At 37.5% G+C, this 24,055-nt stretch overlaps 1 protein-coding gene across 1 annotated transcript in view; it reads right to left on the bottom strand.

Annotated features, from left to right (window-relative positions):
• SLC15A1 (solute carrier family 15 member 1) overlaps positions 1-24,055 on the bottom strand; it is a 60,787-nt gene that overhangs the window by 14,148 nt on the left and 22,584 nt on the right. Inside the window, exons 6-18 of the mRNA XM_024578893.3 lie at positions 23,514-23,613; positions 22,832-22,922; positions 20,444-20,527; positions 16,201-16,283; positions 13,598-13,684; positions 11,204-11,293; positions 9,430-9,474; positions 9,228-9,260; positions 9,055-9,143; positions 7,847-7,928; positions 5,849-5,968; positions 3,581-3,727; positions 2,641-2,690 (exon numbers count right to left, since the gene is read on the bottom strand). Coding sequence (XP_024434661.1) covers positions 2,641-2,690; positions 3,581-3,727; positions 5,849-5,968; positions 7,847-7,928; positions 9,055-9,143; positions 9,228-9,260; positions 9,430-9,474; positions 11,204-11,293; positions 13,598-13,684; positions 16,201-16,283; positions 20,444-20,527; positions 22,832-22,922; positions 23,514-23,613 — 1,101 coding nt within the window. The remainder of the gene's footprint in view (positions 1-2,640; positions 2,691-3,580; positions 3,728-5,848; positions 5,969-7,846; positions 7,929-9,054; positions 9,144-9,227; positions 9,261-9,429; positions 9,475-11,203; positions 11,294-13,597; positions 13,685-16,200; positions 16,284-20,443; positions 20,528-22,831; positions 22,923-23,513; positions 23,614-24,055) is intronic.

The following is a 24,055-nucleotide window of genomic DNA, read 5'->3' as shown; positions in this document are numbered from 1 at the left end:
TTTATCATCACCAAGCCATTATCATATGAAATGTTAAAAGGACTTGTCTAAGAAAAGGAAGATCAAAAATATGAACAGAAAAAGACAACAAACTCACAACTATCAGTAAATGAGCCTTAAAAAATAAAAGAAGAACAACAAAAACAAAAACTAAGCAAACAACTAGAACAGGAACAGAATCAGAGAAATGGACATTACATGGAGGGATTTCAGTGGGGAGGGGTAAGGGAGGAGTGGGGGGGAAAGATACAGGGAAGAAGAACCATAATTAGTAGGCTTTAAATAGACAGGGAGAGGTCAAAAATGGTGTAGGATACAGAGAACTCAAAGAACTTATCTGTACAACCCATGGACATGAACTAAGGGTGGGGGGATGCTGGAGGGTTGGGGGTGCAGGGAAGAGGGGAGATACAGGGGGAAAAATTGGGAAGACTGTAATAGCATAATCAATAAAATATACTTAAAAAAATAAAGAGGTAAAATGTCGTTAGGGTGGGGCCTAATCCATTTGGCATTGTCAGTTAAAAAATATATAATAGCTATCCAATAGGAGTGTCATGAAACTCACTGTCGTTTAAATTTATATTTCCTTAATGGCCATTTGTGTTGGACATCTTTTCATGTGTTTGTCATTTGTAAATCTTTTGCAGTGAAATGTCTGTTAAAACCTTTTGCCCTATTTTTTAACTCAGTTGTTTTCTCTTATTGAGTTTTGAGAGTAATTTATATATTCCAGATACAAAAATTTCTTTGTCAGATATGTGATTTGTAAATATTTTCTACCAGTATGTAGCTTATCCTTTCACTCTCTTAACAATGAGATATATAGAACAGTGAGATATATAGTTTTTAGTTTGGATGAAATCTAATTTATCAATATGTTCATATATATTAAATTTGTCCTTATGTACATAATACATATCTCATATATATATATAATGGAATATTAGTCATTCATAAAAAGAAGAAAATCCTGCTATTGTGACAACACGATGGAAGTGGAAGGCATTCTGCTAAGTGAAATAAACCAGTCAGAAAAAGACAAATACTGTGTGATATCATTTATATATGGAATCTAAAAAAAAAAAAAAAAGCTGAACTCATAGAATAGAGAGTAGAATGGTGGTTGCCAGGATGTAAGGGTTAGGAAGTGGGGAGATATCGATTAAAGGGTATAAACTTTTAGTTTTAAGATGAATAAGTTCTGAGGATCTAATGTACAACATGGTGACTATAGGTAATAACATTGTATTGTATATTTGAAAATTGCTCAACAAAAGAAAAAAGCAAACAAAATATAACCAAAGACATTGAAATTAAGAACAATGAAACAATAGCCAGAGGGGAGTGGGGAGGGGATAGTGGGGAGAGGGGTCTATAGGAGCTACAATAAAGGACACAAGGACAAAATCAAGGGGGAGGGTAGAGGTGGGGGAGGGAGGTGGGATTGGCTGGGGTGGGGTGGAGGGATGGGGAGAAAATTCAGACAATTGTAACTGAATAAAAATAAAAAAAATTAAAAAATAAAATAAAATAATAAATAAAAAAAAAGAAAAAGAAAATTGCTAAGTGAATAGATCTTAAGCATTTTTTTCAGAAAAGAAAGGATAACTGTGATGTGATGGATGCGTTAATTGTGGTAAATACTTCATAATGTATACACATACTAAATCATGATATTGTACACTTTCAATACATACAGTTTTGTCAGTTATAACAGAATAAAACTAGAAGAAATAAACAAGAAATAATGCTATGATTTTGATAAGAATTGTACTAAATCCACAGATCAATTTGAAGAGAACCAACTTTACAATATTAAGTCTTCTAATCAATGAACCCAGCATATCTGTCCATTTATTTAGTTCTTCATTGATTTCTTTCATAAAGCTTTTGTAGCTTCAACTCTCAAATGCTGTATATGTTTCCTTATAACTAGCATTTCATCCTTTTTTGGAGCTATTGTTTCATGCTATTTAAAGTTTCAGTTTCCAATCAGTCACTGTTCGTGTATAGAAATACGTTTGATTTGTGGTTGGCCTTGTATCATGGACTCTTTTCAAGCTTACTTATTAACTCCATGAGTTTTTTTGCAGAGTCCTTGGGATGGTCTCTGAAGATAATTATACCATCTGTGAGTAGTGAGTTTTATTTCTTCCTTTTCAAACTAGATATTTTTACTCTTTTTCTCGTCATACTGCATTAGCTTCTGGAAGGATTTTGAATATGAGTAAAGAGAATAGAAGATCTGACCTTATTTCAGATCTTATGGGGATAGCACTTCGACTTTCACCATTAAGTATAATGGTAACCTGGGGATTTTTTTTAGCTGTCTTTTTCTGAGTAAGGAAGTTGCCTTCAATGACTAGTTTGCTGAGTGTTTTTCTCATAAATAGACACTGAATTTTATCAAATGCTTTTTCCCTGCATCAATTGATTGATTTTATGGATTTTTCTCTTTAGTTTGTTAAGATAGTGAATTATATTGAGTAATTTTTAAAAAATATTGAACCAACTTTACCTTCTTGGGATAAACCCATACTCTCATTTTATATCCTTATTATAGTTGGGCTTTACTACAGATGTGTATTACTTCCATAAGAAGCTGATATAACTTAATTTTTAAAGAAATACATATACCTGATTCCATTTTGTCCTTTTTCTGGCTTCTGGTTAAGGCCATCCTTTACCTGAAAAAGAAAACATTTTAAAATCTAATCCATTAGAATATATTTAGATTAACATTTCAGCCTCGGAAAAGGAGAATGATGTTGACATTTATCCTGGAAGCTGAGGGCATAATTATTACATTTGTAGGACTCCATCCTTCATCCTTGTTGTCTTTGAAGTTAACATGTGCCTCTACAATTTTTCATGATTGTTTTCCAGTGGTTCCACAGAACACTGCTCTCTGAGAATGTAGAACACGCCATTCAACAGCTCCCTAATTAAACACACGGTCCAGAAGTCTTAATTCTATATTCCAGTTCTATAGAAGTTCACTTAAATTCACCTTACAGAACATCCACAACTCCTTCATTTAGCTCAACTACACCTTCATAACTAGTTCATATGCTGAATGGCATATCCAGATGCCTACATTTGTAATTATATATTTATATGTATTTTTATTGCTTTTACCTGATATATTCACTATATTTTTTACAGAAACTGCTCTAATTTTCCAATTATTCAGTGAAATTTTAAAATTTATACAATTAAAGATATATTTTAAACTTCACCTCAAAAAGCCACTGAGAATGCACACATGTACTTTGTGTGACTTGTGTGTGTGTGTGTGTGTATATATATATATATATATATATATATATATATACACACACATGCACACACACTACATTCAAAAGTTCTTTTTAAAAAATTTAATATTAATCTTTCCCATCCACCAGTTAAATTTTTATTGGAGGTCGAATGACTTATGTCTTTAAAGAAGGAAGAAATTGATGGTTATCTAATGTAATACTACATAGGGGTAAACAAAGTCACACCACTAAAAGGCCATGTCTCCAATATCACATATAGTAAATAAAGAGTTAGCTGTAGGTGTCCAGCTACTTACCACTTGGTAATGGTTGGGGTCCCACACTAGAAGGGTATGGCGATGGCCCTCCTCAAAGTTATGAGTTACTGGAGTGACTGCTGATCCAGCAGAAGAAATATTTATACTTGTCAGTTTGTCCACATCAAAAGTCCTAAATATATTTGTCTGTAACAGGAAAAGGGTCATAATTAACTCCACAGAGTCTTGCTCTGCACTGTGTCATTGAACACTGTCATGGCATATTATTTGACATTGCCAGTTCATGTTCAAACACTTTGAAAAATGCCTTGGGGGAGCTGGCATTGGTTTATCTTAGTCCCCCACCCTTAAGGACTCTGCCATAAGCTTGCTTAGTACTGCCAGAGGAGTTACAGTTTTCATCCAGCATTTTACTTTTGTTTTATGAAAATAAATGCTGTGGAAATCATGACTATCATTAGGCAAAGAAGAGCATCAGCTGTAGAGATAATAAATACTGGGCTGCACCTAGCATCAGGAGTCAAACTTTCTTTTTTCTTTGAGATTATTAGTTTGGCAAGATCTAAGGTAGTGGTTGTTAACCATGTCTAGATAGGAATGAGACCAGTTCAATCAAAATCGGTGGGGGTGGGGCCCAGGTATCAGAATTTTCAAAGCTTTCCAGGAGATTCCAATAACAACTCAAGATTGAAAACCATTAATCCAGACCAATGACTTTCTATATCAGATTTTTCCAACCTCGTCACTATTGACACATGGAGCCAGATCACTCTTTGTTGGGATGGGGTACTATGTACATAGGAGATGCCAATAGCACTCCCAGGTGTGACAACAAAAATGTCTCCAGAGATTGTCAGATGTCCCTTAACTGTATAACATCTGGTTTTGAGGATCTGATCTGAGACTAAGGACATTAGGAGTCTAGTTTAGCCCCCTTGTGGGTCCAACAGGCATGTGAATTAGCTTGGAAAGTAACCATTATTAGAAAAGTTAGAATACAAAAGGGAAGTCCATCAAAAACACACATTTTTGAGGTACTTTGTAAGTGCTGAACTTCTTTTAACCAGATCTTTTAGGAGTTCATGTTGCCAAGAACAAGTTCCATAAACTTTTCTCCTATTATATATTGCTCCTGGTCAAAGACCACTGACAGAGACATTGCTATTTAAATTGTGGGTCCAGGCACTACCAGCAGCAACATCACCTAAAAGCTTTTTAAAAATGAAGGTTAAAGACCTACCAATCAAGCATCTGCATTTTAACAAGCTCCCTCAGTGATTCATATGCACATTGAAGTTTGATGTGCTTTGGTCCAGTGCTGGGAACCATCCTGCCTGGTTTCAGAAGCTGTAATCCCACCGACAGGTGAAAAGGCCCCACAGCTAGGGGACCTTGGGACGATAAGCCACTAAGGAGACAAAACTTATCCTCCCAGCAGGGGCGCAGCCCCTGCCCCTTTTACTTCACCTTGTTTGGCCCCTGAAGGATGGCTGGATAGTCAATGATGGGTAAGATTCCTCAAGAAAGGAACAACCTAAGACAGGCACAGTTGTGAAGAGGCCATCAGGGAAGGACTTAGGGTATTGTGGTGAAGGGACAAAAAACCCTCACCCCTTGGCTTTATCATAGCCTGAGTCCTCATTCTATCTGTAAAAAGTCTCCTAATCTCTTGGTTGTCTTGCTTTCCCTGCCTGATTCAGGCCTGAAACAATACCAAAGAGAGTTGCAGCCCTGTGCTGGAACCAGCGGTTTCTGGCAGGGGGGCGATCTGGCCTAAGAAAGAATGCATGAAGTCCTGTGAAACCTGCTTTGCTAAGAATGTCCTCAATTTAAATATTAAGGGTCCAAGCACAAAATAAGTTTGTTTCCCAAGGTTTTACAGCCAATTGGCATCACCCTGTCTACCAGACCCTGACTCAAAAAGACCCCTGTGATCCTAGAAATGTTATCTGTAAACCATACCTCCTTTCTTTGATATGCATCCCTATGCAAGATAAACTCAATAAAAGCCCATTGAGAGAAAGGGTAAACACCTTTCTCCTCTGAGAGACTAGACTGGTCAGCATTTCCTCCTCAAACAGATCATGTCTGGGTAGACTTATTCTCATCCACAGCAGCCAGGGGAGCTCTGTGGACAGAGCTCCCCCACAGTCCAGAGTGAAGCCAAAAGGAGACCAAGATAATAAGACATTTCACTTCTGGGCTTCTCCTGGAATTTATACAAGGATCAAGAAGATCAGCTCCTGCAAATTCTATTATAACTCAGATTAGATGATGAAAAAGAAAACTGCAGTTCCTTCTACTTACCTGAGACATTTGGACAAGGTGCACCGTCTCTCCAGGAAAATATATAGTCATATTATCATTTCCTATATTCAATACTTTAATTTGGACTTCATTTCCTTTGGGGAAGACCGGAAGAGTTTTCTGAGCAAAATAAAACATAATTGGAAATGAGGTCTTCAGTTTGAATGGAATATAATTTAACCAGTGCACTGGAGTCACTGTCCCCAGCCATGGAAAGCTGTGGTGGCTGAGGTGCACCAAATACCCACCTACCAAGCCTCCAATCTCTCACTTTATGGCACACATAGAAAATGATGTAATGAGAAAGAGGTTGTTCTTGTTCATATCTTGGATCTACCCATCTACCTCTAGGTCAAGGGATGCTAAGTTATGAAGCCTAACATCTGAGCGGGTCAGAGTAACCATAGTTTAAATGAATGCTTATCTTGTTGTGGCACCTGAGATGTGCTTTCCCTGGATGATTCCCCTGTAACTCTGGAAGCCCAGACATCTGCCTTGGACTGGTGCTCTAAACAGCCTCTCACAAATGCTTTATGCCCTCCTGCTTCAGGGTTTCTGCCTTTTCCCTACATGCCCTCTCTCAAATTCCAGTATCACTAAAGCAATCTATTTCTATTTTAGCCCCACAATTCTTTTTCCACAAGGCTAGCTATGTTCAAGGGAAAGTGAGTACACCCATGATGTTAGTAGCATTATTAATAATAGCCAAGAGGTGAGACAAACCAAGTGTCCACCAACAAGTGAATGGATAAAATGTGCTATATCCATATAGAATATCATTCAGCCTTAAAAAGGAAGGGGATTCTAACACATGCTTGACATGGTGAAATCTTGAGAGCATTATGCTAAATGAAATAAGCCAGTCACAGACAAATACTGTATGATTTCACTTAAAGCAGTACCTAAAATATTCAAATTCATAGAGAGAGAAAGTAGAATGGTAGTTACTAGGGGTTGGGGAGTCAGGAGGAGGAATGGGGAGTTGTTGAATGAATATAAGGTTTCAGCTTGGGAAGATATGAAACATTCAGAAGATTAAGTGCACAATAATGTACTTAACACTACTGAATTGCATATGTAGACATGATTAAGGTGGTAAATTGTTATGTATACTCTATCACAATTAAAAATTAAAAAATAGAGCTCTGGCTGGTGTGGCTCAGTGGACTGAGTGCTGGCCTGCAAACCAAAAGGTCACTGGTTCGATTCCTAGTCAGGGCATATGCCTGGGCTGTGAGCCAGGTCCCCAGTAGGGGGGCATGTGAGAGGCAACTGATAGATGTATCTCTCACACATTGCTGTTTCTCTCTTTCTTCCTCCATTGCCTGTTCTCTAAAAATAAATAAATAAAATCTTTTAAAAATAAAAATTAGAAAATAGAAAAGGAATGAGGGAGTGAGGGAGAGAGAGTGAGAGTAGGTGTGGGAGGGAGGGAGAGAGAGAGATAGAAATAGAGAGAGAGATATCAGGTTTCTAGGACCTGATCTCAGACTAAGGGCATTAGAAGCCTGCCTTAGTCCCATTGTGTGTCCAATAGACACGTGAATTAGCTTGGGAACTAACCATTATAAGGAAAGTTAGAATACAAAAGCCAAGACACCCATCAAAAAGACAATTTATACAGTTTTGAAGTACTTTGTGAGTGCCAAACTTCTTTTAACTAGATGTTTTAGGAGTTCATAAAAGAACAAGTTCCATAAACTTCTCTCCCATCATAAGAACTGCAATGGAAGCTCCTTATGTAACTGCTATCTAGTTTTTCTCCTAATTAAGTGTACCCATTTGACCCTATTCCTGTCATCCTTTGCAGAGCTAAGAACCCATAGTCCATACTGTCAGAAAGGGAGTATTTTGCCCCTCAGTACATCATCCATAGCTCCAGAACTTTATTAGCAAAGATCATGGCCTCCCCTCATCCTTTTAGTCCTGTAGAAAGAAGACTTCTGAACTCCCCACCTGAGCCAAGAAAGGCCACTGGAGAATCAGAGGGCAACTCACATCAATTTCCACCTGTACAATTGCAGCTGCCACGAAAGCCATGGAAGCCAGGAACATTCCAACTGTCATCTTCTTCAAGGAGCTGATGGGACAAGTAAGAGAGTGATTCCCAATCAGCTTCAAACAAACAAGCTAATGATAAATTCCCCAAAGAAGCACTTCTCTCCTACCATCCCCCCAAACAAAACTAACTTCCCTCCCAAAATATATGAGATTGAAAGCATCTCTTCATCTGTTTTTCATCACCAAGACTAGGGATGCTAAATGTAATACAGCTTCTCACTTACATTTTTACATTTAATCTCTAGAAATTATAATCCTGGTGATACCTTGGATTATAGTTAACATTTCTATTGTCTAGATTATGGGGGAAGAAGAAATTTTTCTCTACCTTTCTAGGTTTTTTCTGCTGGTTTAATAATTAAATTGACATGTATCTCATGTCAATTTAACAATAGATTAATAAGAGAAAGTAACCAAATTTAATTGCATACATACGTATGGGAACCCCACATATATGAGAGGTTCAGAGACAGAAAGGGAAAATGAGGTGTATGTGGCATCCTGAGTCAAGGAATGATGAAAGATACCTTGGGGCTTCAGAGGGGAGTAACACAGTTTGCAAGATGATAAGAGAAGCAGGTGTTCAGTAATTTAGATATTTACCCTGCCATATAGATAAGTCATAAAAAGTTATTTCTGGTAATGACTCATTATGGGCAAACCCCCAAATTTAAGTTCTTTAAAGGAGAGGTAAAAGTTTTTTGTAAGCCCATAGGGCCTGGATTGCTTTCAGCTCAAGACCTCCAATTTAGATTCTTCTAGGTAGTGCAGAGAGGGTCAGAAGATTCTCCTGAGCCTGCAGGGTCTATATTGCCTTCAGCTGAAAATCCTCTGTGTGCCAAAGTGGCACACCTTGGAGAAGCCTGTTTTGAACAACCTTCAATATATATAAGAGAGCCTTAATTATGGGCTTCTACAGGCTGCTATAAATAGCCCTTTTATTTTAAGGACAAATTTTCAGAAACATCAGCACACAGACATCTAATTTAAATGTATTTCTTTAAAAGCCCCATTATATAGTTAGTGTGAGGGAGGGAAGAAAGACTTCTTTCCACAGAGGTCTGGAAGCTGAGGGAGTGCAGTCTAGTTGAAAAGCCCTAGAACTAATGGATCTTCCCACCAACCCCAACACTAAGGTCACCTACGTGAAGTTGAAACCACATTTTGCAATCAGAGGATACACCACAGCATCTACAATGGGGACCATGACGACGATCAAGATGGCATTGACAGTCTGCAGGTAAAGTGGAGATGCACTGTTACCATTGTCTCAAAGGTGACTTTGATCTCCAAAAGCAATTTAAATATTTTCTCTTACCTGCATCTGATCCGGCTGAATTTCGATACTTCCCTAGAAATGGGGGTGGGGGGATGTCTCATTGAGTTGATCATCTAGTTTCCACAGATGATCAATTTGGGGGTTGAAAATGTCATGAAAGGGAAAAAGAAAGGGGGCAAAGGGACTACAACAAAGAAATAGTGACCAGGGGAGTTAAAATATCCTGATGGCTCAAACTTACAATTTTCCCATTCATAGTTGTTGCTTGTAGTGTCCACCTTGAGCCCTTAAAAATGAATAAGTTTACTGCATCATTTGGAGCATGGGTTTTAAACATTTTACAAGTCACTATTGAGTTTTTTTCCAAATCAGGAAGGAGGTCTGAAATGTTACTGGATTTACAATATTTTTTTCAACATCAAGCTTGTCTCCCAGTTCCATTGTAATACTGGGTGAGAAGAAACAACTTGCATTTCTGCTCTCCAAGTTAACATAACATAGTACCCCCACCCCTCACAAGGAATCTGCAAAGTACTACTCTGAGATAAAGCTTTCCTCAGGAAAGACAAAAATGCATTTCTGAGGCTTGTTGGGAAGCAAGACATTACCTGCAAGGTTAAAGTAGCTCTACACCCTGAGGATATTCTACATTCATTGGCATCATAGTGTCAAGAACATTATTATTGCTAAGAATCATTTTTGACAGGCTAGGCTATCCTAGAATGTTATTCCATGAAGAGACTGACAAATTTAAACCTAGGCAGCCTCATTACATTCAACCTATTTTATAGGAGAAGATGAGTCAGGACTGTATAAGTATATATGATTTTTTCCATGGAGGACTAAAGATATAAATGTGTCCATATAATCTATCAACTCCACTAGGAGAACATCATAGAAAGTCATGAAATATACCACTGTTTGAATTATTTTTTTAAATAGTTCATTTTTTATTGTATATTTTTTCCATTACCATTAATTGTTTGAATTCTTCATATATGCCAGTCTCTGGTTACTTTATATACATTCTCCATTTTGATCCTCACAGCCTTGCCATGGGTTATTACACTTTCAGACAGGTTAAGGGATTACCCCAAGTCACAGAGCTAAAAGGTGATGAATGTATTTCTAGTGCGAGTCCAAATCCAATAACAGCTTTGTATTCAACATGCAAAATCACCTCCCTGGTCTTTAAAATGCTGTTCTAAATTCCATACTTAGAAATAAGGAGAATAATGTATACACTCAAATTTTTTCCAAGAGATGGTTTACTCTTGTAATAATCCTTCCTGCACAATAAAATTATGCAAGTTTGTAAATTTTTTTGAAATTCCATTTTCTAAAAGGAATAATATCTTAGTACTTTGATTAGTAGGCATTATACATTGAATTATCTAATCCTATGCTGAAAAATTCCTAGGCACACATCTTATTATAGCTGTGGAAGAAAGAGCAGGTGACACAGCAGTGAATAGGGTTCTAGTCCCTGCTCTAAAAAGAATGACTTTCCATCCCTGGATGATACTTCTAAACCAAGCATTCCATTTTACATCAGAAGATATCAAGTCCCTGTCAGTTTAAATATTCTGTGGATCCCATAAAAGGTAATACATCCATTTACCATGATGCAGCAATAGAAAAACTCTTTCTTCTCAGTTCTTTGTTTAATTTTCTTTTTTTCTCAGTTTTTCTTTTTTAAAATTTTTCTTTAGTCTCAGTTTTGATTCAAAAGAGTCTTGGACACTTTGATCAAATCTTTCCTAAGGCTTCTTTACTTGACCACATCTAATTTCTTCATTGTTTTGCAACAGAGATGTGGGTAGAACCATTTAGAGTTGTTTTTTTTTTTTTTTAAAGAGGTACAATGTGATTAAATGATCAAATACATGAATAAAAAAGAAGCTGGAAGAGAAACTTTTTAAGAGCTAGATACCAACTATGGCTTGGTACGAGGTAGTGACCAAAGGATGTTCGCTACATGAAGATGTATGTACAAAAACACAGTTTCACATTACCTGCTGATCAAACAAGGCCCAGAACATGGGGAGTGGAATATACAGGAACATCACCCTTGTAACCATCTTAATTTGAGAGATAAGCCGCTCCTATAGTTGGAGTGGGGGAGGGACAAATAAAAACCACCTTGGGTTACAGTTATCAGCAATGTTAGTTTCAGTGTAGACATTTACATCTAGAGACAACTTGGGCAGTGGTTAACAGTTCTAGAAACCCTTCCTCAGGTTTCTTTGGAAAACCAAAACATCCTAAGCTATTTAAAATTGAGTGAAAATGTCTGTTTAGTAGGTGAGTTACTCGAATTTGTATTTCAATTTCACTAAATGTAAATTCCACTACCATCTTTTAATTCTTCTATATTCAAACTAAAGTTATGTGATCACAATTACATATAATAATTGGCAGATTGTACCATATGAAAATCTATGACAAGATAATATTGTTTCCAGAAACCCTTCACTTCCTGGCACAACCAAAAGGAGGATAACAACCAAACAGAAATCAATAAACAACCAGAAGTACCAGAGAATCAAATTGTGTGGAACTCTGCCAACCATGGAATAAAGAAACAGTCAAACAGAACAACCAGACCGGTAAGGTGACAGTCAGAGAGAAACCTTGGTGAGGCAGTGGATAGGGGGGTGGGGCCAGCTGCAGACTTCACAGGAAGGGCTGACTTAAGGGGAAACTGAGACTCAGAGGTGGCTGTGGACTACAGCAGTTGCTGTGATGGGAGGAACTCGCAGTTTCACACTAGAGTTCGTTGAAAAGCGGGCTAGAGACAAGCAGGTGAGCTGCACTGTTCCCTCTCTGGCCCCTCTCCCACAGGCAGCACCACAGTGCAGCAAGGAGAGTTGCCCTGCCTGGGTGAATAGCTAAGGCCCTGCCCCCTTACAACTTAACAGGGGCCCCTAACAAAGAAATAGGGCTAAAATGAAAGAACTGAGCAAAACTTCAGAAAGAGAGCTAAGTGATGAGGAGATAGCCAACCTATCTGATGGAGAGTTCAAAGCCCTGGTAATCAAAATGCTCACAGAAGTGATTGAGTTTGGTTGAAAAATGAAAGAGAAAATGAAAGATACCCAAAATGAAATAAAGCAAAATATTCAAGGAACCACCAGTGACAGGAAGGAAACCAGGACTCAAATCAATGATTTGGAACAAAAGGAAGAAATAAACATCCAACTGGAACAGAATGAAGAAACAGGAATTAAAAAAAGTGAAGAGTCTTACAAACCTCTGGGACACCCTGAAATGTTCCGATATCCAAATTATAGGGGTGCCAGAAGGAGAAGAACAAGAGCAAGAAATTGAAAACTTATTTGAAAAAATAATGAAGGAAAACTTCCCCAGTCTGGCAAAGGAAATAGACTTTCAGGAAATCCAGGAAGCCAAGAGAGTCCCAAAGAAGTTGGACCCAAAGAGGAACACACCAAGGCACATCATCATTAAGTTACCCAATATTAAAGATAAAGAGAGAATCTTACAAGCAGCAAGAGGAAAGGAGACAGTTACCTACAAAGGAGTGCCCAAAAGGCTACCAGCTGGTTTCTCAAAAGAAATCTTACAGGCAAGAAGGGGCTGGAAAGAAGTATTTGAAGTCATGAAAGGCAAGGACCTACATCCAAGAATACTCTATCCAGCAAAGCTATCATTTAGAATGGAAGGGCAGATAAAGTGCTTCCCAGAGAAGGTCAAATTGAAGGGATTTATCATCACCAAGCCATTATCATATGAAATGTTAAAAGGACTTGTCTAAGAAAAGGAAGATCAAAAATATGAACAGAAAAAGACAACAAACTCACAACTATCAATAAATGAGCCTTAAAAAAAAAAAAGAACAACAACAAAAACAAAAACTAAGCAAACAACTAGAACAGGAACAGAATCAGAGAAATGGACATTACATGGAGGGATTTCAGTGGGGAGGGGTAAGGGAGGAGTGGGGGGGGAAAGATACAGGGAAGAAGAACCATAATTAGTAGGCTTTAAATAGACAGGGAGAGGTCAAAAATGGTGTAGGATACAGAGAACTCAAAGAACTTATCTGTACAACCCATGGACATGAACTAAGGGTGGGGGGATGCTGGAGGGTTGGGGGTGCAGGGAAGAGGGGAGATACAGGGGGGAAAATTGGGAAAACTGAAATAGTATAATGAATAAAATATACTTAAAAGAGATATTGTTTTTAGATAAATTATATCCATTCTTCATCAAGTTCTTTTCAATATAAAAATTCAAACTCCCAGAATCTTATTTAATGTGATATAAAGGTTCTGAAGATACAGCTGATAATCTTGTCAGTGGAGCCTTAACAATATGAATTGCAACTATGGATGTTCACTTTCTAGAGGAAGGTCACTGGGACCGCTGTAGCAATAATGATCACTTACATCATACTTCTCTTTGGCCCAGTCCAGCCAGTGCTGCCTTTTGGGAAATTCCTTACTCCGGTGCCTAAACCTATTTTTGATGGCAAACTGAAAGAAGAAAGAAAAAGTAAATTTCAAAACAGGACTGATTACTTTACCAGGAAAATACATTTCAATTAAACTCCTTTTAATGGAAAAATTGTGAGAGAAACAAAATAGAAAATTGTATACACTAATATATATATGACAATGCTAAAAGGCATGACATGCATTTACTTCTAATCTTTTACTAACTACAAGTGTGTGAGTTTAAGGTAAACAAAATCATTCTGTTACTACTCTACTCTCCAGAGAGGAGCATTGAATAGAAATATAAGGCGACATTTATGTTTTCTGGTAGCCATATTAAAAAGCAAAAAGGAAACAGATAAAATTAATTTTAAATACATTTTCTTTAACCCAAGAAACACAAAACATGATCTTAATATGTAATCAATATTTTAAAAATTCATAAAAAGTTTTACATTCTTTTTTTAAACCAAGCCTTTGAAATGAAGGGTATACTTTACCCTCACAGCACATTTTAATTTGAATGCTAAATTTTTATTAGAAATATTTGATCTGTATTTACATTTCATAAAATTTGTTTAAAAAACTAGATTTATATATTGTAATGTATATTTGGAACATGTATAAAGTATAAGTGTAATGTATAAAGTGTACATTGTTCCAAATATACTTTAAAGTTTTCCAATAACTGAACTAAGTATTGGCTTTTAAAATGTAAAAGAACACATTATATAGAAATACATGTATAAGAAATTATATAATTTAAATTAATTGAAGTGAAATCCAATTAAAAACTCTGTTCCTCTGTTGAACTTTCTGCATTGCAAATGTTTAATAGCCACATGTGGCTAATAGCTCCCATATTAGATAGTGAAGGTCTATAATAAATGGATCATAGCTACGCAAAGGACAGTGAGAACGCACTACACGGAAATGGATTTATTAAAAAAATAAAGGTTATAGTTGAACGTGTTTTAAAATATGGTAACACTGATTAGAAAAATACACTGACCACCCATCATAAAATTAGGGGTTTCTAAGATTCCTTGTTAATAAGAGGCCTTTAGGAAAAGCAAAGTGCATTTATATATGTAGCACCAGGAGAAAGAGATGGTGGGGTTGGTTGGGAACATGGATGTGACTGGAAGGCAATAAATAACTCAAAGCTGTGGGCTGATTTTGGATGCTGGGCAATATAGTTCTCATGACTCTGAAGAGCTTGAAGTTTTCTTTTGGAGTTTAAACTAAGTTGTCAATTACTAGGGAAGTAAGAACTTGAAGAAACCATTGTTAAGATCCCCTCCTAGCTTGGAAAAAAGTCTGTGAAGGGAATCAATCTAATTACTGTTAGAGGAAAGTACAAAAGGAAAAAAAAATAGTTGAAAGGAAAGATAATGTTTTTGATTTTGAGAGGGCACATTTATTTCATGAAGTAAAGTGCACACGTATAATTTAATGCAATAAAGCCAGGCAAAGGGAAAGTAAGTGACCTAACATTGCCTTAAGGCTGCCTTCACATCCCCAAAATTATCCACACGTATTATTTTTACAAATAAGTGACACATTTTTCCTGATTATATGATGTGTTCATATTCACTAAAAAAATGGTAGAAAATAGGGGTTATTTGACTCCATTATTTAAAGATTACTACACTCACCATTTATTTCCTGACTTTAAATGTGCCTGTATATACATATACCATGTGGATGTGTATGGAGGAATTCATATTCTGCATGTTCCTGCCACCAGATAGTCTTTGAAGACAAGGCTTCTGATGACTGCATAATATGGCATAGATGTGCTCTAAGTTAGGCATTATTCTCCCATTATCCGCAACGTGGAGGACTTAAATTTTTGCTGCTGTAAATATTTGTTTTGTGTTGTTGTTTTGGTATTGTAAATACTACATTAATAATCTTAGAATGTGAATTTGTGTTCATTTGTAAAAGTTATTTTTTTAGCTGATTCCTGAAAGTAGTATTAACTGAACTCTCAGTCCCTCAGATGCCCAGTGTGCAGCAGCACCAAACCATGCATCCTCCTTTATTGTTTCTCTGCTCTCTGACAAAGGGTAGACTTTGTTTTGATAGGTGAAGAGTCACTTTGATTCAATTTTCCTTGACCACTGATCTTATAAGTTCAAGTGTTATTGCTGTCCTTTCCTTTTTGAGTTCTGTTGTGTCCTTTTCCATGTGGTGGTGAGTTTTATAAGAAGCAACAGTTTATCAAAATACAGGGGTGGGCAAAAGTAGGTTTACAGTTGTGAGTATGCAAAACACATTTATTCTTGTATTATTATTTTTTGATTAAACATTGTATTATTTATTTGTATTATTTGTCTTCTTCTTCTTATTGTTTCATATCCTAACTTGCAATTTACCTTTTAGGCAATGATGGCAGGTAATTTAACTTACTTTCGCCCACCCCTGTAGTAAAAAACACTAATAACATGCTTAAAGGAAAGTTAACACTTCATTGAATTCTAATTTGAAGAAGGTGGAAGGTTCTAGGTTGGCTAAAAATGACATTGAGAGAGAGCTACTGAGATACTTACACCAATGCACTTGACTACTTTCTCCATGATGTTACCCTGGGGCTGGAACTTCTTGTACATTCTACTGCCAAGAACAAATACAACTGGACAGGGCAAAAGAATATGTGTTAACAGGGTGTTGTCAGAACTACTTGAGACCTAGAACATGTGCTTTTATTTCAGTTATAATCTTGTTTTGGATATACTAGGATTACTCATAGAATGGGTTTACCTACCTACCTCCCAGTTTAGAAAATGCTTTTGATTGTAACAATCACAGGAGCTTCTGAGTAATGTTATATTTGTGTTCTCACATATAAACAATGAGGTCTACTACTATCTACTTCCCAGAACTTGGGGCAGCTCAAAGACAATTAATATGGCTATTTAGGCACAAATTCTGTCACTGTGTAAAGGGAGAAAAAATGAATTAGTGTTTTCACATAACAGATTAACATATTACTCTATGCGGACTAAAATCAGCTTTATTTTTTCAGTTGCAATGACAGGAGAAAGTTTCTTTTTTTAATCTTCAGAAAAAAATAGGAACTAATCTTTTGAAACTTTTACTTAATCAAATGTGACAAAATTTGTTCTGTGCTCATGGTCCAGAAACACAGCTACAGTTTTACATAAGAAAAAGCACTTACACAAGGAGGCAATGCTTCCATGAACCCTCTTAGGAAAGACATATTATTAAAAAAAAAAAAAACCTTAGGAAATAAAAGCATTTCTGAAAGAAACTCTGAAAACACAATCCCCATACTAGAATTTCTGATTACCCAATACCAGAATTCAAAAATTTTAAAACACCGGAGGAGAACCAAGATGGCGGCGTAGGTAGACATACTGCGCCTCCTCGCACAACCAGAACTGACAGAGAATCGAACAGCAAGGGGGACCAACACCAAGAAAATAGAAAATAACCATTCATCCAGACTGGTAGGAGGGGCGGAGACGGGCACCGGGGTGGAGAGGACTCGCGTGGCTGTGGCGGGACTGAGACTGGCGGAGTGTGGGACAAATGGCGCAGGCAGTCCGAGCACTAGCAGACCCTGCGGCCCCACATCTGCACAGATAAACCGAGAGGGCCGGACTCAGAGTGGCGGAGAGTGGGGCAGGCAGAGCAGCGGGTAGCACCCCGCGGCACCAAATTCGCCCACAGATAAACCTGACGAACGGCGGGCAACGAAGCAGACCGTGCAACCCAGGGCTCCAGCTCCGGGAAATAAAGCCTCAAACCTCTGATTGAAAGTGCCCCAGGGGGTTGGGGCGGCAGCAGGAGAGACTCCCAGCCTCACAGGAGAGGTCGTTGGAGAGACCCACAGGGGCCTAGAGTGTGCACAGGCCCACCCACTCGGGAACCAGCACCAGAGGGGCCCAGTTTGATTGTGGGTAGCGGAGTGAAGGATTGAAATTCGGAGGAGAGTGAGGCAGGCGCCATTGCTCCCACTCGGCCCCTCCCCCTCGTACAGCGTCACAGCTCAGCGACCAGCGTTACCCCGCCCTGGTGAACACCTAAGGCTCCGCCCCTTAAAGTAACAGAAGCGCCAAGACAAAAAAAAAAAAAAAAAAAATGGCCCAAATGACAGAACACTTCAAAGCTCCAGGAAAAATACAACTAAGCGACGAAAAGATAGCCAACCTATCGGATGCACAGTTCAAAGCACTGGTTATCAATATGCTCACAGACTTGGTTGAATCTATTCGAAAAACAGATGAAAAAATGAAGCCTATGCTAAGAGAAACAAAGGAAAATGTACAGGGAACCAATAGTGATGAGAAGGAAACTGGGACTCAAATCAATGGTGTGGACCAGAAGGAAGAAACAAACATCCAAACAGAAAAGAATGAAGAAACAAGAACTTGGAAAAATGAGGAGAGGCTTAGGAACCTCCCGGACGCCTTGAAACGTTCCCACATCCGAATTATAGGGGTACCAGAAGGAGAAGAGGAAGAACAAAAAATTGAAAACTTATTTGAACAAATAATGAAGGAGAACTTCCCTAATCTGGCAAAGGAAATAGACTTCCGGGAAGTCCAGGAAGCTCAGAGAGTCCCAAAGAAGCTGGACCCAAGGAGGAACACACCAAAGCACATCATAATTACATTACCCAAGATTAAACGCAAGGACCTACATCCAAGATTACTGTATCCAGCAAAGCTATCACTTAGAATGGAAGGGAAGATCAAGTGCTTCTCAGATAAGGTCAAGTTAAAGAAGCTCATCATCACCAAGCCCTTATTATATGAAATGTTAAAGGGAGTTACCTAAGAAAAAGAAGATCAAAAATTGGAACAGTAAAAATGACAGCAAACTCACAGTTATTAACAGCCACACATAAAACAAAAACGAGAGCAAACTAGGCAAACAACTAGAACATGAGGGTTGTCATTAAGGGAGTGGGAGGGGGAGAGAGGGGGAAAGGTACAGAGAATAAGTAGCATAGATGATAGGTGGAAAATAGACAGGGGGAGGGTAAAAATAGTGTAGGAAATGTAGAAGCCAAAGAACTTATAAGTATGACCTATGGACATGAACTATAGGGGGGGAATGTGGGAGGGAGGGGGGTGGGCAGGATGGAGTGGAGTGGGGGGGGGGAATGGGAGAACTGTAATAGCATAATCAATAAATATATTAAAAAAAAAATTTAAAACACCAATGAATTGTATGAATTAGATTTTTTTCCCCTCAATTAACAGAGAGCTTGAGATTTTGATAGGTGCTAAGTCTCAAGCATATCTCCAAGTTGAAGAAAGGGGAGCTTACTTGTATTCTCACCCAATGCCAATTGTCCTCAACCCAGACATGGACGGTAGAGGAGTGTATATTTTTTTGCTAACTAATATTTTAATCTTTAAGCTTCTGATTAACTAATTCAAGCATAAGATTGCTACAGATAGAAACTTCTAGAGTTGGTGTTGATACATAGGATTTGGCCTGTTCTCAATTCTTCCATAAGAAAAAGCATAATCTTTGATGTAGGAAGGACTCATACAGACTAAATGACTACTTACCTAATACCAACTTAATACAGTGTTCGGCCTAAAACAACATTTTTTGAAATCCTCTTTATCTCCATTTCCTTACCCAGAATTAGAGGAGAGAAGGCATATACGAGCCTTTTAGGGAAGTAGGGAAGTAGTTAAACAATTAGGGAAGAAATTGGACATAAACAAAAAGGAGAATTCTGAACTTTTGCATAGTGTATGGAAAAAGCTAAATTTCTACATGAGCAAAAGATGTTAAACAGGTGCATACTTGATATTATTAATAGAGATGGCAAACTGGGCTATGTTTCCTTCTTGTGCTACTACTATAGGTTGAATTATTCTCTATGCCCTGCCCCAAATATGTTGAAGTCCTTATCCCCAGGACCTCAGAATGTGACAAGGTAAGATGAGTCATTATGATGGCCCTACTCCAATATGACAAAGGGGACATTTGGACACAAATATGCACACAGAGGGAAGAGCATAGGCAGATTGACATTATGCTGCCACAAGCCAGGGTGCTTCAAGAGGGAGAGAGACCTGGAAGAGATTCTTCCCAGGGTCTTAAATGGGAGCATGACCCTTCTGACACATTGATCTTGGACTTACAGACTCCAGAACTGTGAGACAATAAATAAATTTCTGTTGGTTAAGCCACTCAGTCTGTGGTATTTTGTTATGGTAGTTAGAAAATGAAGACCCCTACCATATCTCACACTAGATGACATGTAGAAATCTCTTTACACTTCTTAAAAAGCCAGTGCCAAGAACCCATGTGCAAATGAATGCACCTAAAATAAAGATATATATTATGATAGAAACATTTTGAGATGATACCTTATAGAAATCTAGATGGTATTGGAGATATTTAAACAATTTGACTAGGTTGCTTTGTCTTCAAGTTGTAAATGGTCACATGTTGACAAGAAGAATAGCTTTCAGCTATGGGTTCAACCAGTCTAGCCTATTCTATCATCTTCATCTTATAGTATCAAGCCTAAAGTATCACTAGCCTAATAGTATCAAATCTTTAGATGTTCAACTCAGTTGATTCCTTTTCCTGTAAAACTTCTTTGACTTTATTCCCTCTGAAAAAATGTCAAGGTTACTTTCTTTAAATTTTCTGAGTATGTTTAACATAGGATGGCAATTCTTCCTATTATTTATTATTATAATTTGTTACATGAACTTTTAAAAATTGGTCACAATAATTAACATGAAGGCCTGATCTGATCATAGGATTGTATTAATTCAGCTCATTTCTACTTACTCAGAGCAACAGCCATGAGAGCAGCAGGAACCCCAAATGCCAATGGGTAACAAGCTTGCTTACTGTGAATCCCACATTCTTGAACTGGGGAGAAATTACAAGATTAAAGCTTATTATGGCATTGATAATGCTTATCTAGTTCCCATGTAAAAAATCCCTAACTGGTTATTACATATTTGTTTTCACTTAATCTTTTAGACGTATCTATTTGCCTTGCTAACACAGCAGAGAAGTTGTTGAGTAGTTTCATTAGATCAGCTCACATGGAGCAGGCCAAGGACATTGAAATGCTGGCACCCCAGGTCAGAGGTGGCCAAGCTTGGGAAGGAATTAACTGCTAAGAGCAAAGAAAGAATTGACTTGGAACTTTTAAGATGATCCCTAACATACTGTAATGATGTGCTTCCTCCTCTGTAACAGGATTGGGTTTTTTTTGTCTTTTTGCCTGACCACTTCAGCTATAGGAAGGTATGGGGCCATTTCAGGATTTGGTCTCTCTGTAATTAAGTGGATCCTGATTGTCTTGTCCCCTTATTTTCCGGGATATTTTGATGGTCAGTATTGGCTCTAGTGGCTATTCCTGGTTTTAGGCTTTCTCCTGTTTCTCAGAGGATATGTCAACTACGATGCCAGAAACTTTCTCTCGCTTGTTTCGCTTATCTTATTTGTGTGGTCCATTCAATTCCTTGTTCGTGTCCACCAAGAGCCTGGACCTCATATCCATCTGCAACAGTTTGGCAGCTGAGCAAAGCAGTTTTGTAGTAGAAAGAGCAGGAGATGGAGACTGGTCTAATTGCAGCCCTTAAGTAGATGTCTGATACTAACTAAGCCAAAATCAGTTCTTATGTCCAGTGGGTTTTCTTAGTGGGGGAGATCAAAATAACCAGAATACTCAGTAAATAAAATCAAAAGTGGCTTGGAAAATTATGGTTGCATGTTCCTGAATTCATGTCAATTTGAAAACAATTAGATGACCCAGGGTGGAGGTCAATAAACTTTTCTGTGAAGAGCCAGAGAATAAATATTTTAGTAAAAATATGGGCCATTTAGTCCTTGTCCCAACTATTCAACACTGATTTGTAGGGTGAAAGCAGCAATAAACAATACACAAATGGCTGGTCTTTTCTACATTTCTAGATTTGGCCCATGAGCCATAGTTTTGCTAACCCCTGACTGAGGAACAATTTTACCTCTGAAATCCTAGGATTGGTGTGAAAATAATTAAGACTTTTGGAAGGGGCAACAGAGAATTCTGGAATCCTTTTAATGGAATGCTGGAACCTCCAGGAATCTGATCTTAAAGGGGTTTTAACTTTGTTTTTGACTAGCTATTTCATAATTCTGTAGAGAAAGAAGTTAACTAGTAGAAAACTAATAGTCATGATATGTTTCCTATTCATGGCAATACAAATAAATTCCCTCTCTGTAAAGAACATAAATAAATCCCTGTTAGTCAAATTTCTATTTCAACTGACTACTATCCAGTTCCCTCATTAATTAATAAGTTATATAAAATATTTATCACATGCTTATTTCATATTTGTGTGAGAGTCATGATTTTACCTTTAAAAAAGTTATCTTTTAAGACATTCTCTAATTCAAACATGCATAGTTGATATTCTAGTAGGTGGGGAGGTGGGGGAGGTAAGGGAACATAGGAATAAAAACTACTAAATTTTTATACAAAACAAGTTGAAATGTGGTTTAAGTATCATCTCCAAACTACTACTAGTTTATGCAGATATCCAGAAATCCTCACAAAATATTTTATTTCATAATTTAAAATGACTCAGTGTGTGTATCATAATCTTGTTTTGGTCTAATTTGTTCCCAAATATTCCCTTCCATGTCAAAAATTCACAAACTCTAATGGATCATTAGTAAGCATTAAAATCTGAGTGATGTTGCTAGTTGCTGTCTTGTCCTCTTTCTTGGGCAGTTCTTTTTGAAATATGTGAGGTGATAGAAAAGCAAAGAATAAGACCTTGCCCACAGAATTCTTCCTAACTCACTGAATATCACTGGGGAGCAAAATTTGAAGGCAAAATGTGTGGTTTCCACAGTCTCTCCTGTCTTATCTTTTACCATGAATAAAGACTTTGCATCAGTAATAATTTAGAAAAATTGACTGCTATGCTAAGGATGCCATAGATTCTTCAGTAGTCATTAGGATAAGGGATTCAAATAAGATTGAAAAGGAGATAAAATTCGAAAGAAAAGAAGTGCATATTCTGGATTTCAATATGTATTCCAGTGTGTCTGGTAGCTGAAGTATAACTGAAGACTATAGATACAAAACAGACAAAGCAAGGATTTAAACTTTTAATCTGACTTTCTCCCCACAATTAAAAAAAAGAAAAACAGTAATCCCCTTCTGATATTTTTTACCTCTGAGAATGGGAGTGATGATAGTAGAAAGCAAACTTCCAGCATTAATGGCCAAATAAAAGATGGAAAAAAATCGGTTTCTTTGTTTTTCCTATAATAAAAAGGATAAAGTTAAAGTATAATGACTTTGGCTATATATCAACTGATCAAATGTAGCTGATGACCTGAATTTACTTCTCAGATTTGGTCAGTATCTCACTTTCAAGTCTACTTGAAAAGAATCGGAACTGGAGAGCATTATGCTAAGTGAAATAAGCCAGGCAGTGAGGGACAAATACCACATGATCTCACCTTTAACTGGAACATAATCAACAAAAGAAAAAAGCAAACAAAATATAACCAGAGACATTGAAGTTAAGAACAATCTAACAATAGCCAGAGGGGAGTGGGGAGGGAACAGTGGGGAGAGGGGTTTTCAGGAACTACTATAAAGGACACATGGACAAAAAACCAAGGGGGATCGGAAGCAGGGGAGGGAGGTGATGATGGCTGGGGTAGGGGGGAAGTGGTGGGGGGAAATGCAGACAACTTTTATTGTTGTAATTGAACAACAATAAAATAATTAAAAAAAAAAAAACCAAAGAAAAGAATCCAGTGGAGAACAGACTTTGTGTCAGTAGAGTTTGATTCCTGGAGGTTTATAGTTCATTTATGTGGTTTCTGTGAAGGCACGTGCTCTTACCTGGCCCTCTTCAAACTGATCTCCACCAAATGCAGACACACAGGGCTTGATTCCTCCAGTACCGAGAGCTACCAGCACCAGGCCAATCATGCACAATGCCCTAGAAAAAGAAGGGGGTGGGAATTATTGCCAAAATGTGAGATCCTTAGAAGCAGGAGCCTCTTGTTTCCTAATTTCCCTCTGAGGACCAGGTGCAGCAGTAAACACAGAAAAGGGACACAATCTATATGAGAGGAAAATGCACAGACATGCAGTCTTGATGGGTGAATGGAATTTGACTCTTGGACCTTTAAGCTTATACCATTATCTAATAATATACTAGCTAGAAACTTTAAAGTAATAGCTTGAATACTGAATAAGAATTTTTGTACAGAGTTCTTTTGCAGCTTTATCATTTTAAGTAAAAGAATAGATAAGTGAAATGTTTAAGCATTGTCTCTGGTATAATCTTAATAGACTCATAATAGTCATCAAAAAAATTAGAAAACATGATTTAATTGCAAAGCAGAATATCAAGTTATTTAGTATGATCTTGTTTACAG

This window comes from Desmodus rotundus, chromosome 13 (genome assembly GCF_022682495.2).
Source record: "Desmodus rotundus isolate HL8 chromosome 13, HLdesRot8A.1, whole genome shotgun sequence".
NCBI lineage: Eukaryota > Metazoa > Chordata > Mammalia > Chiroptera > Phyllostomidae > Desmodus > Desmodus rotundus.
The sequence above is the reverse complement of the archived record's forward strand: the minus strand, read 5'-3'. Positions and strand labels throughout refer to the sequence as shown.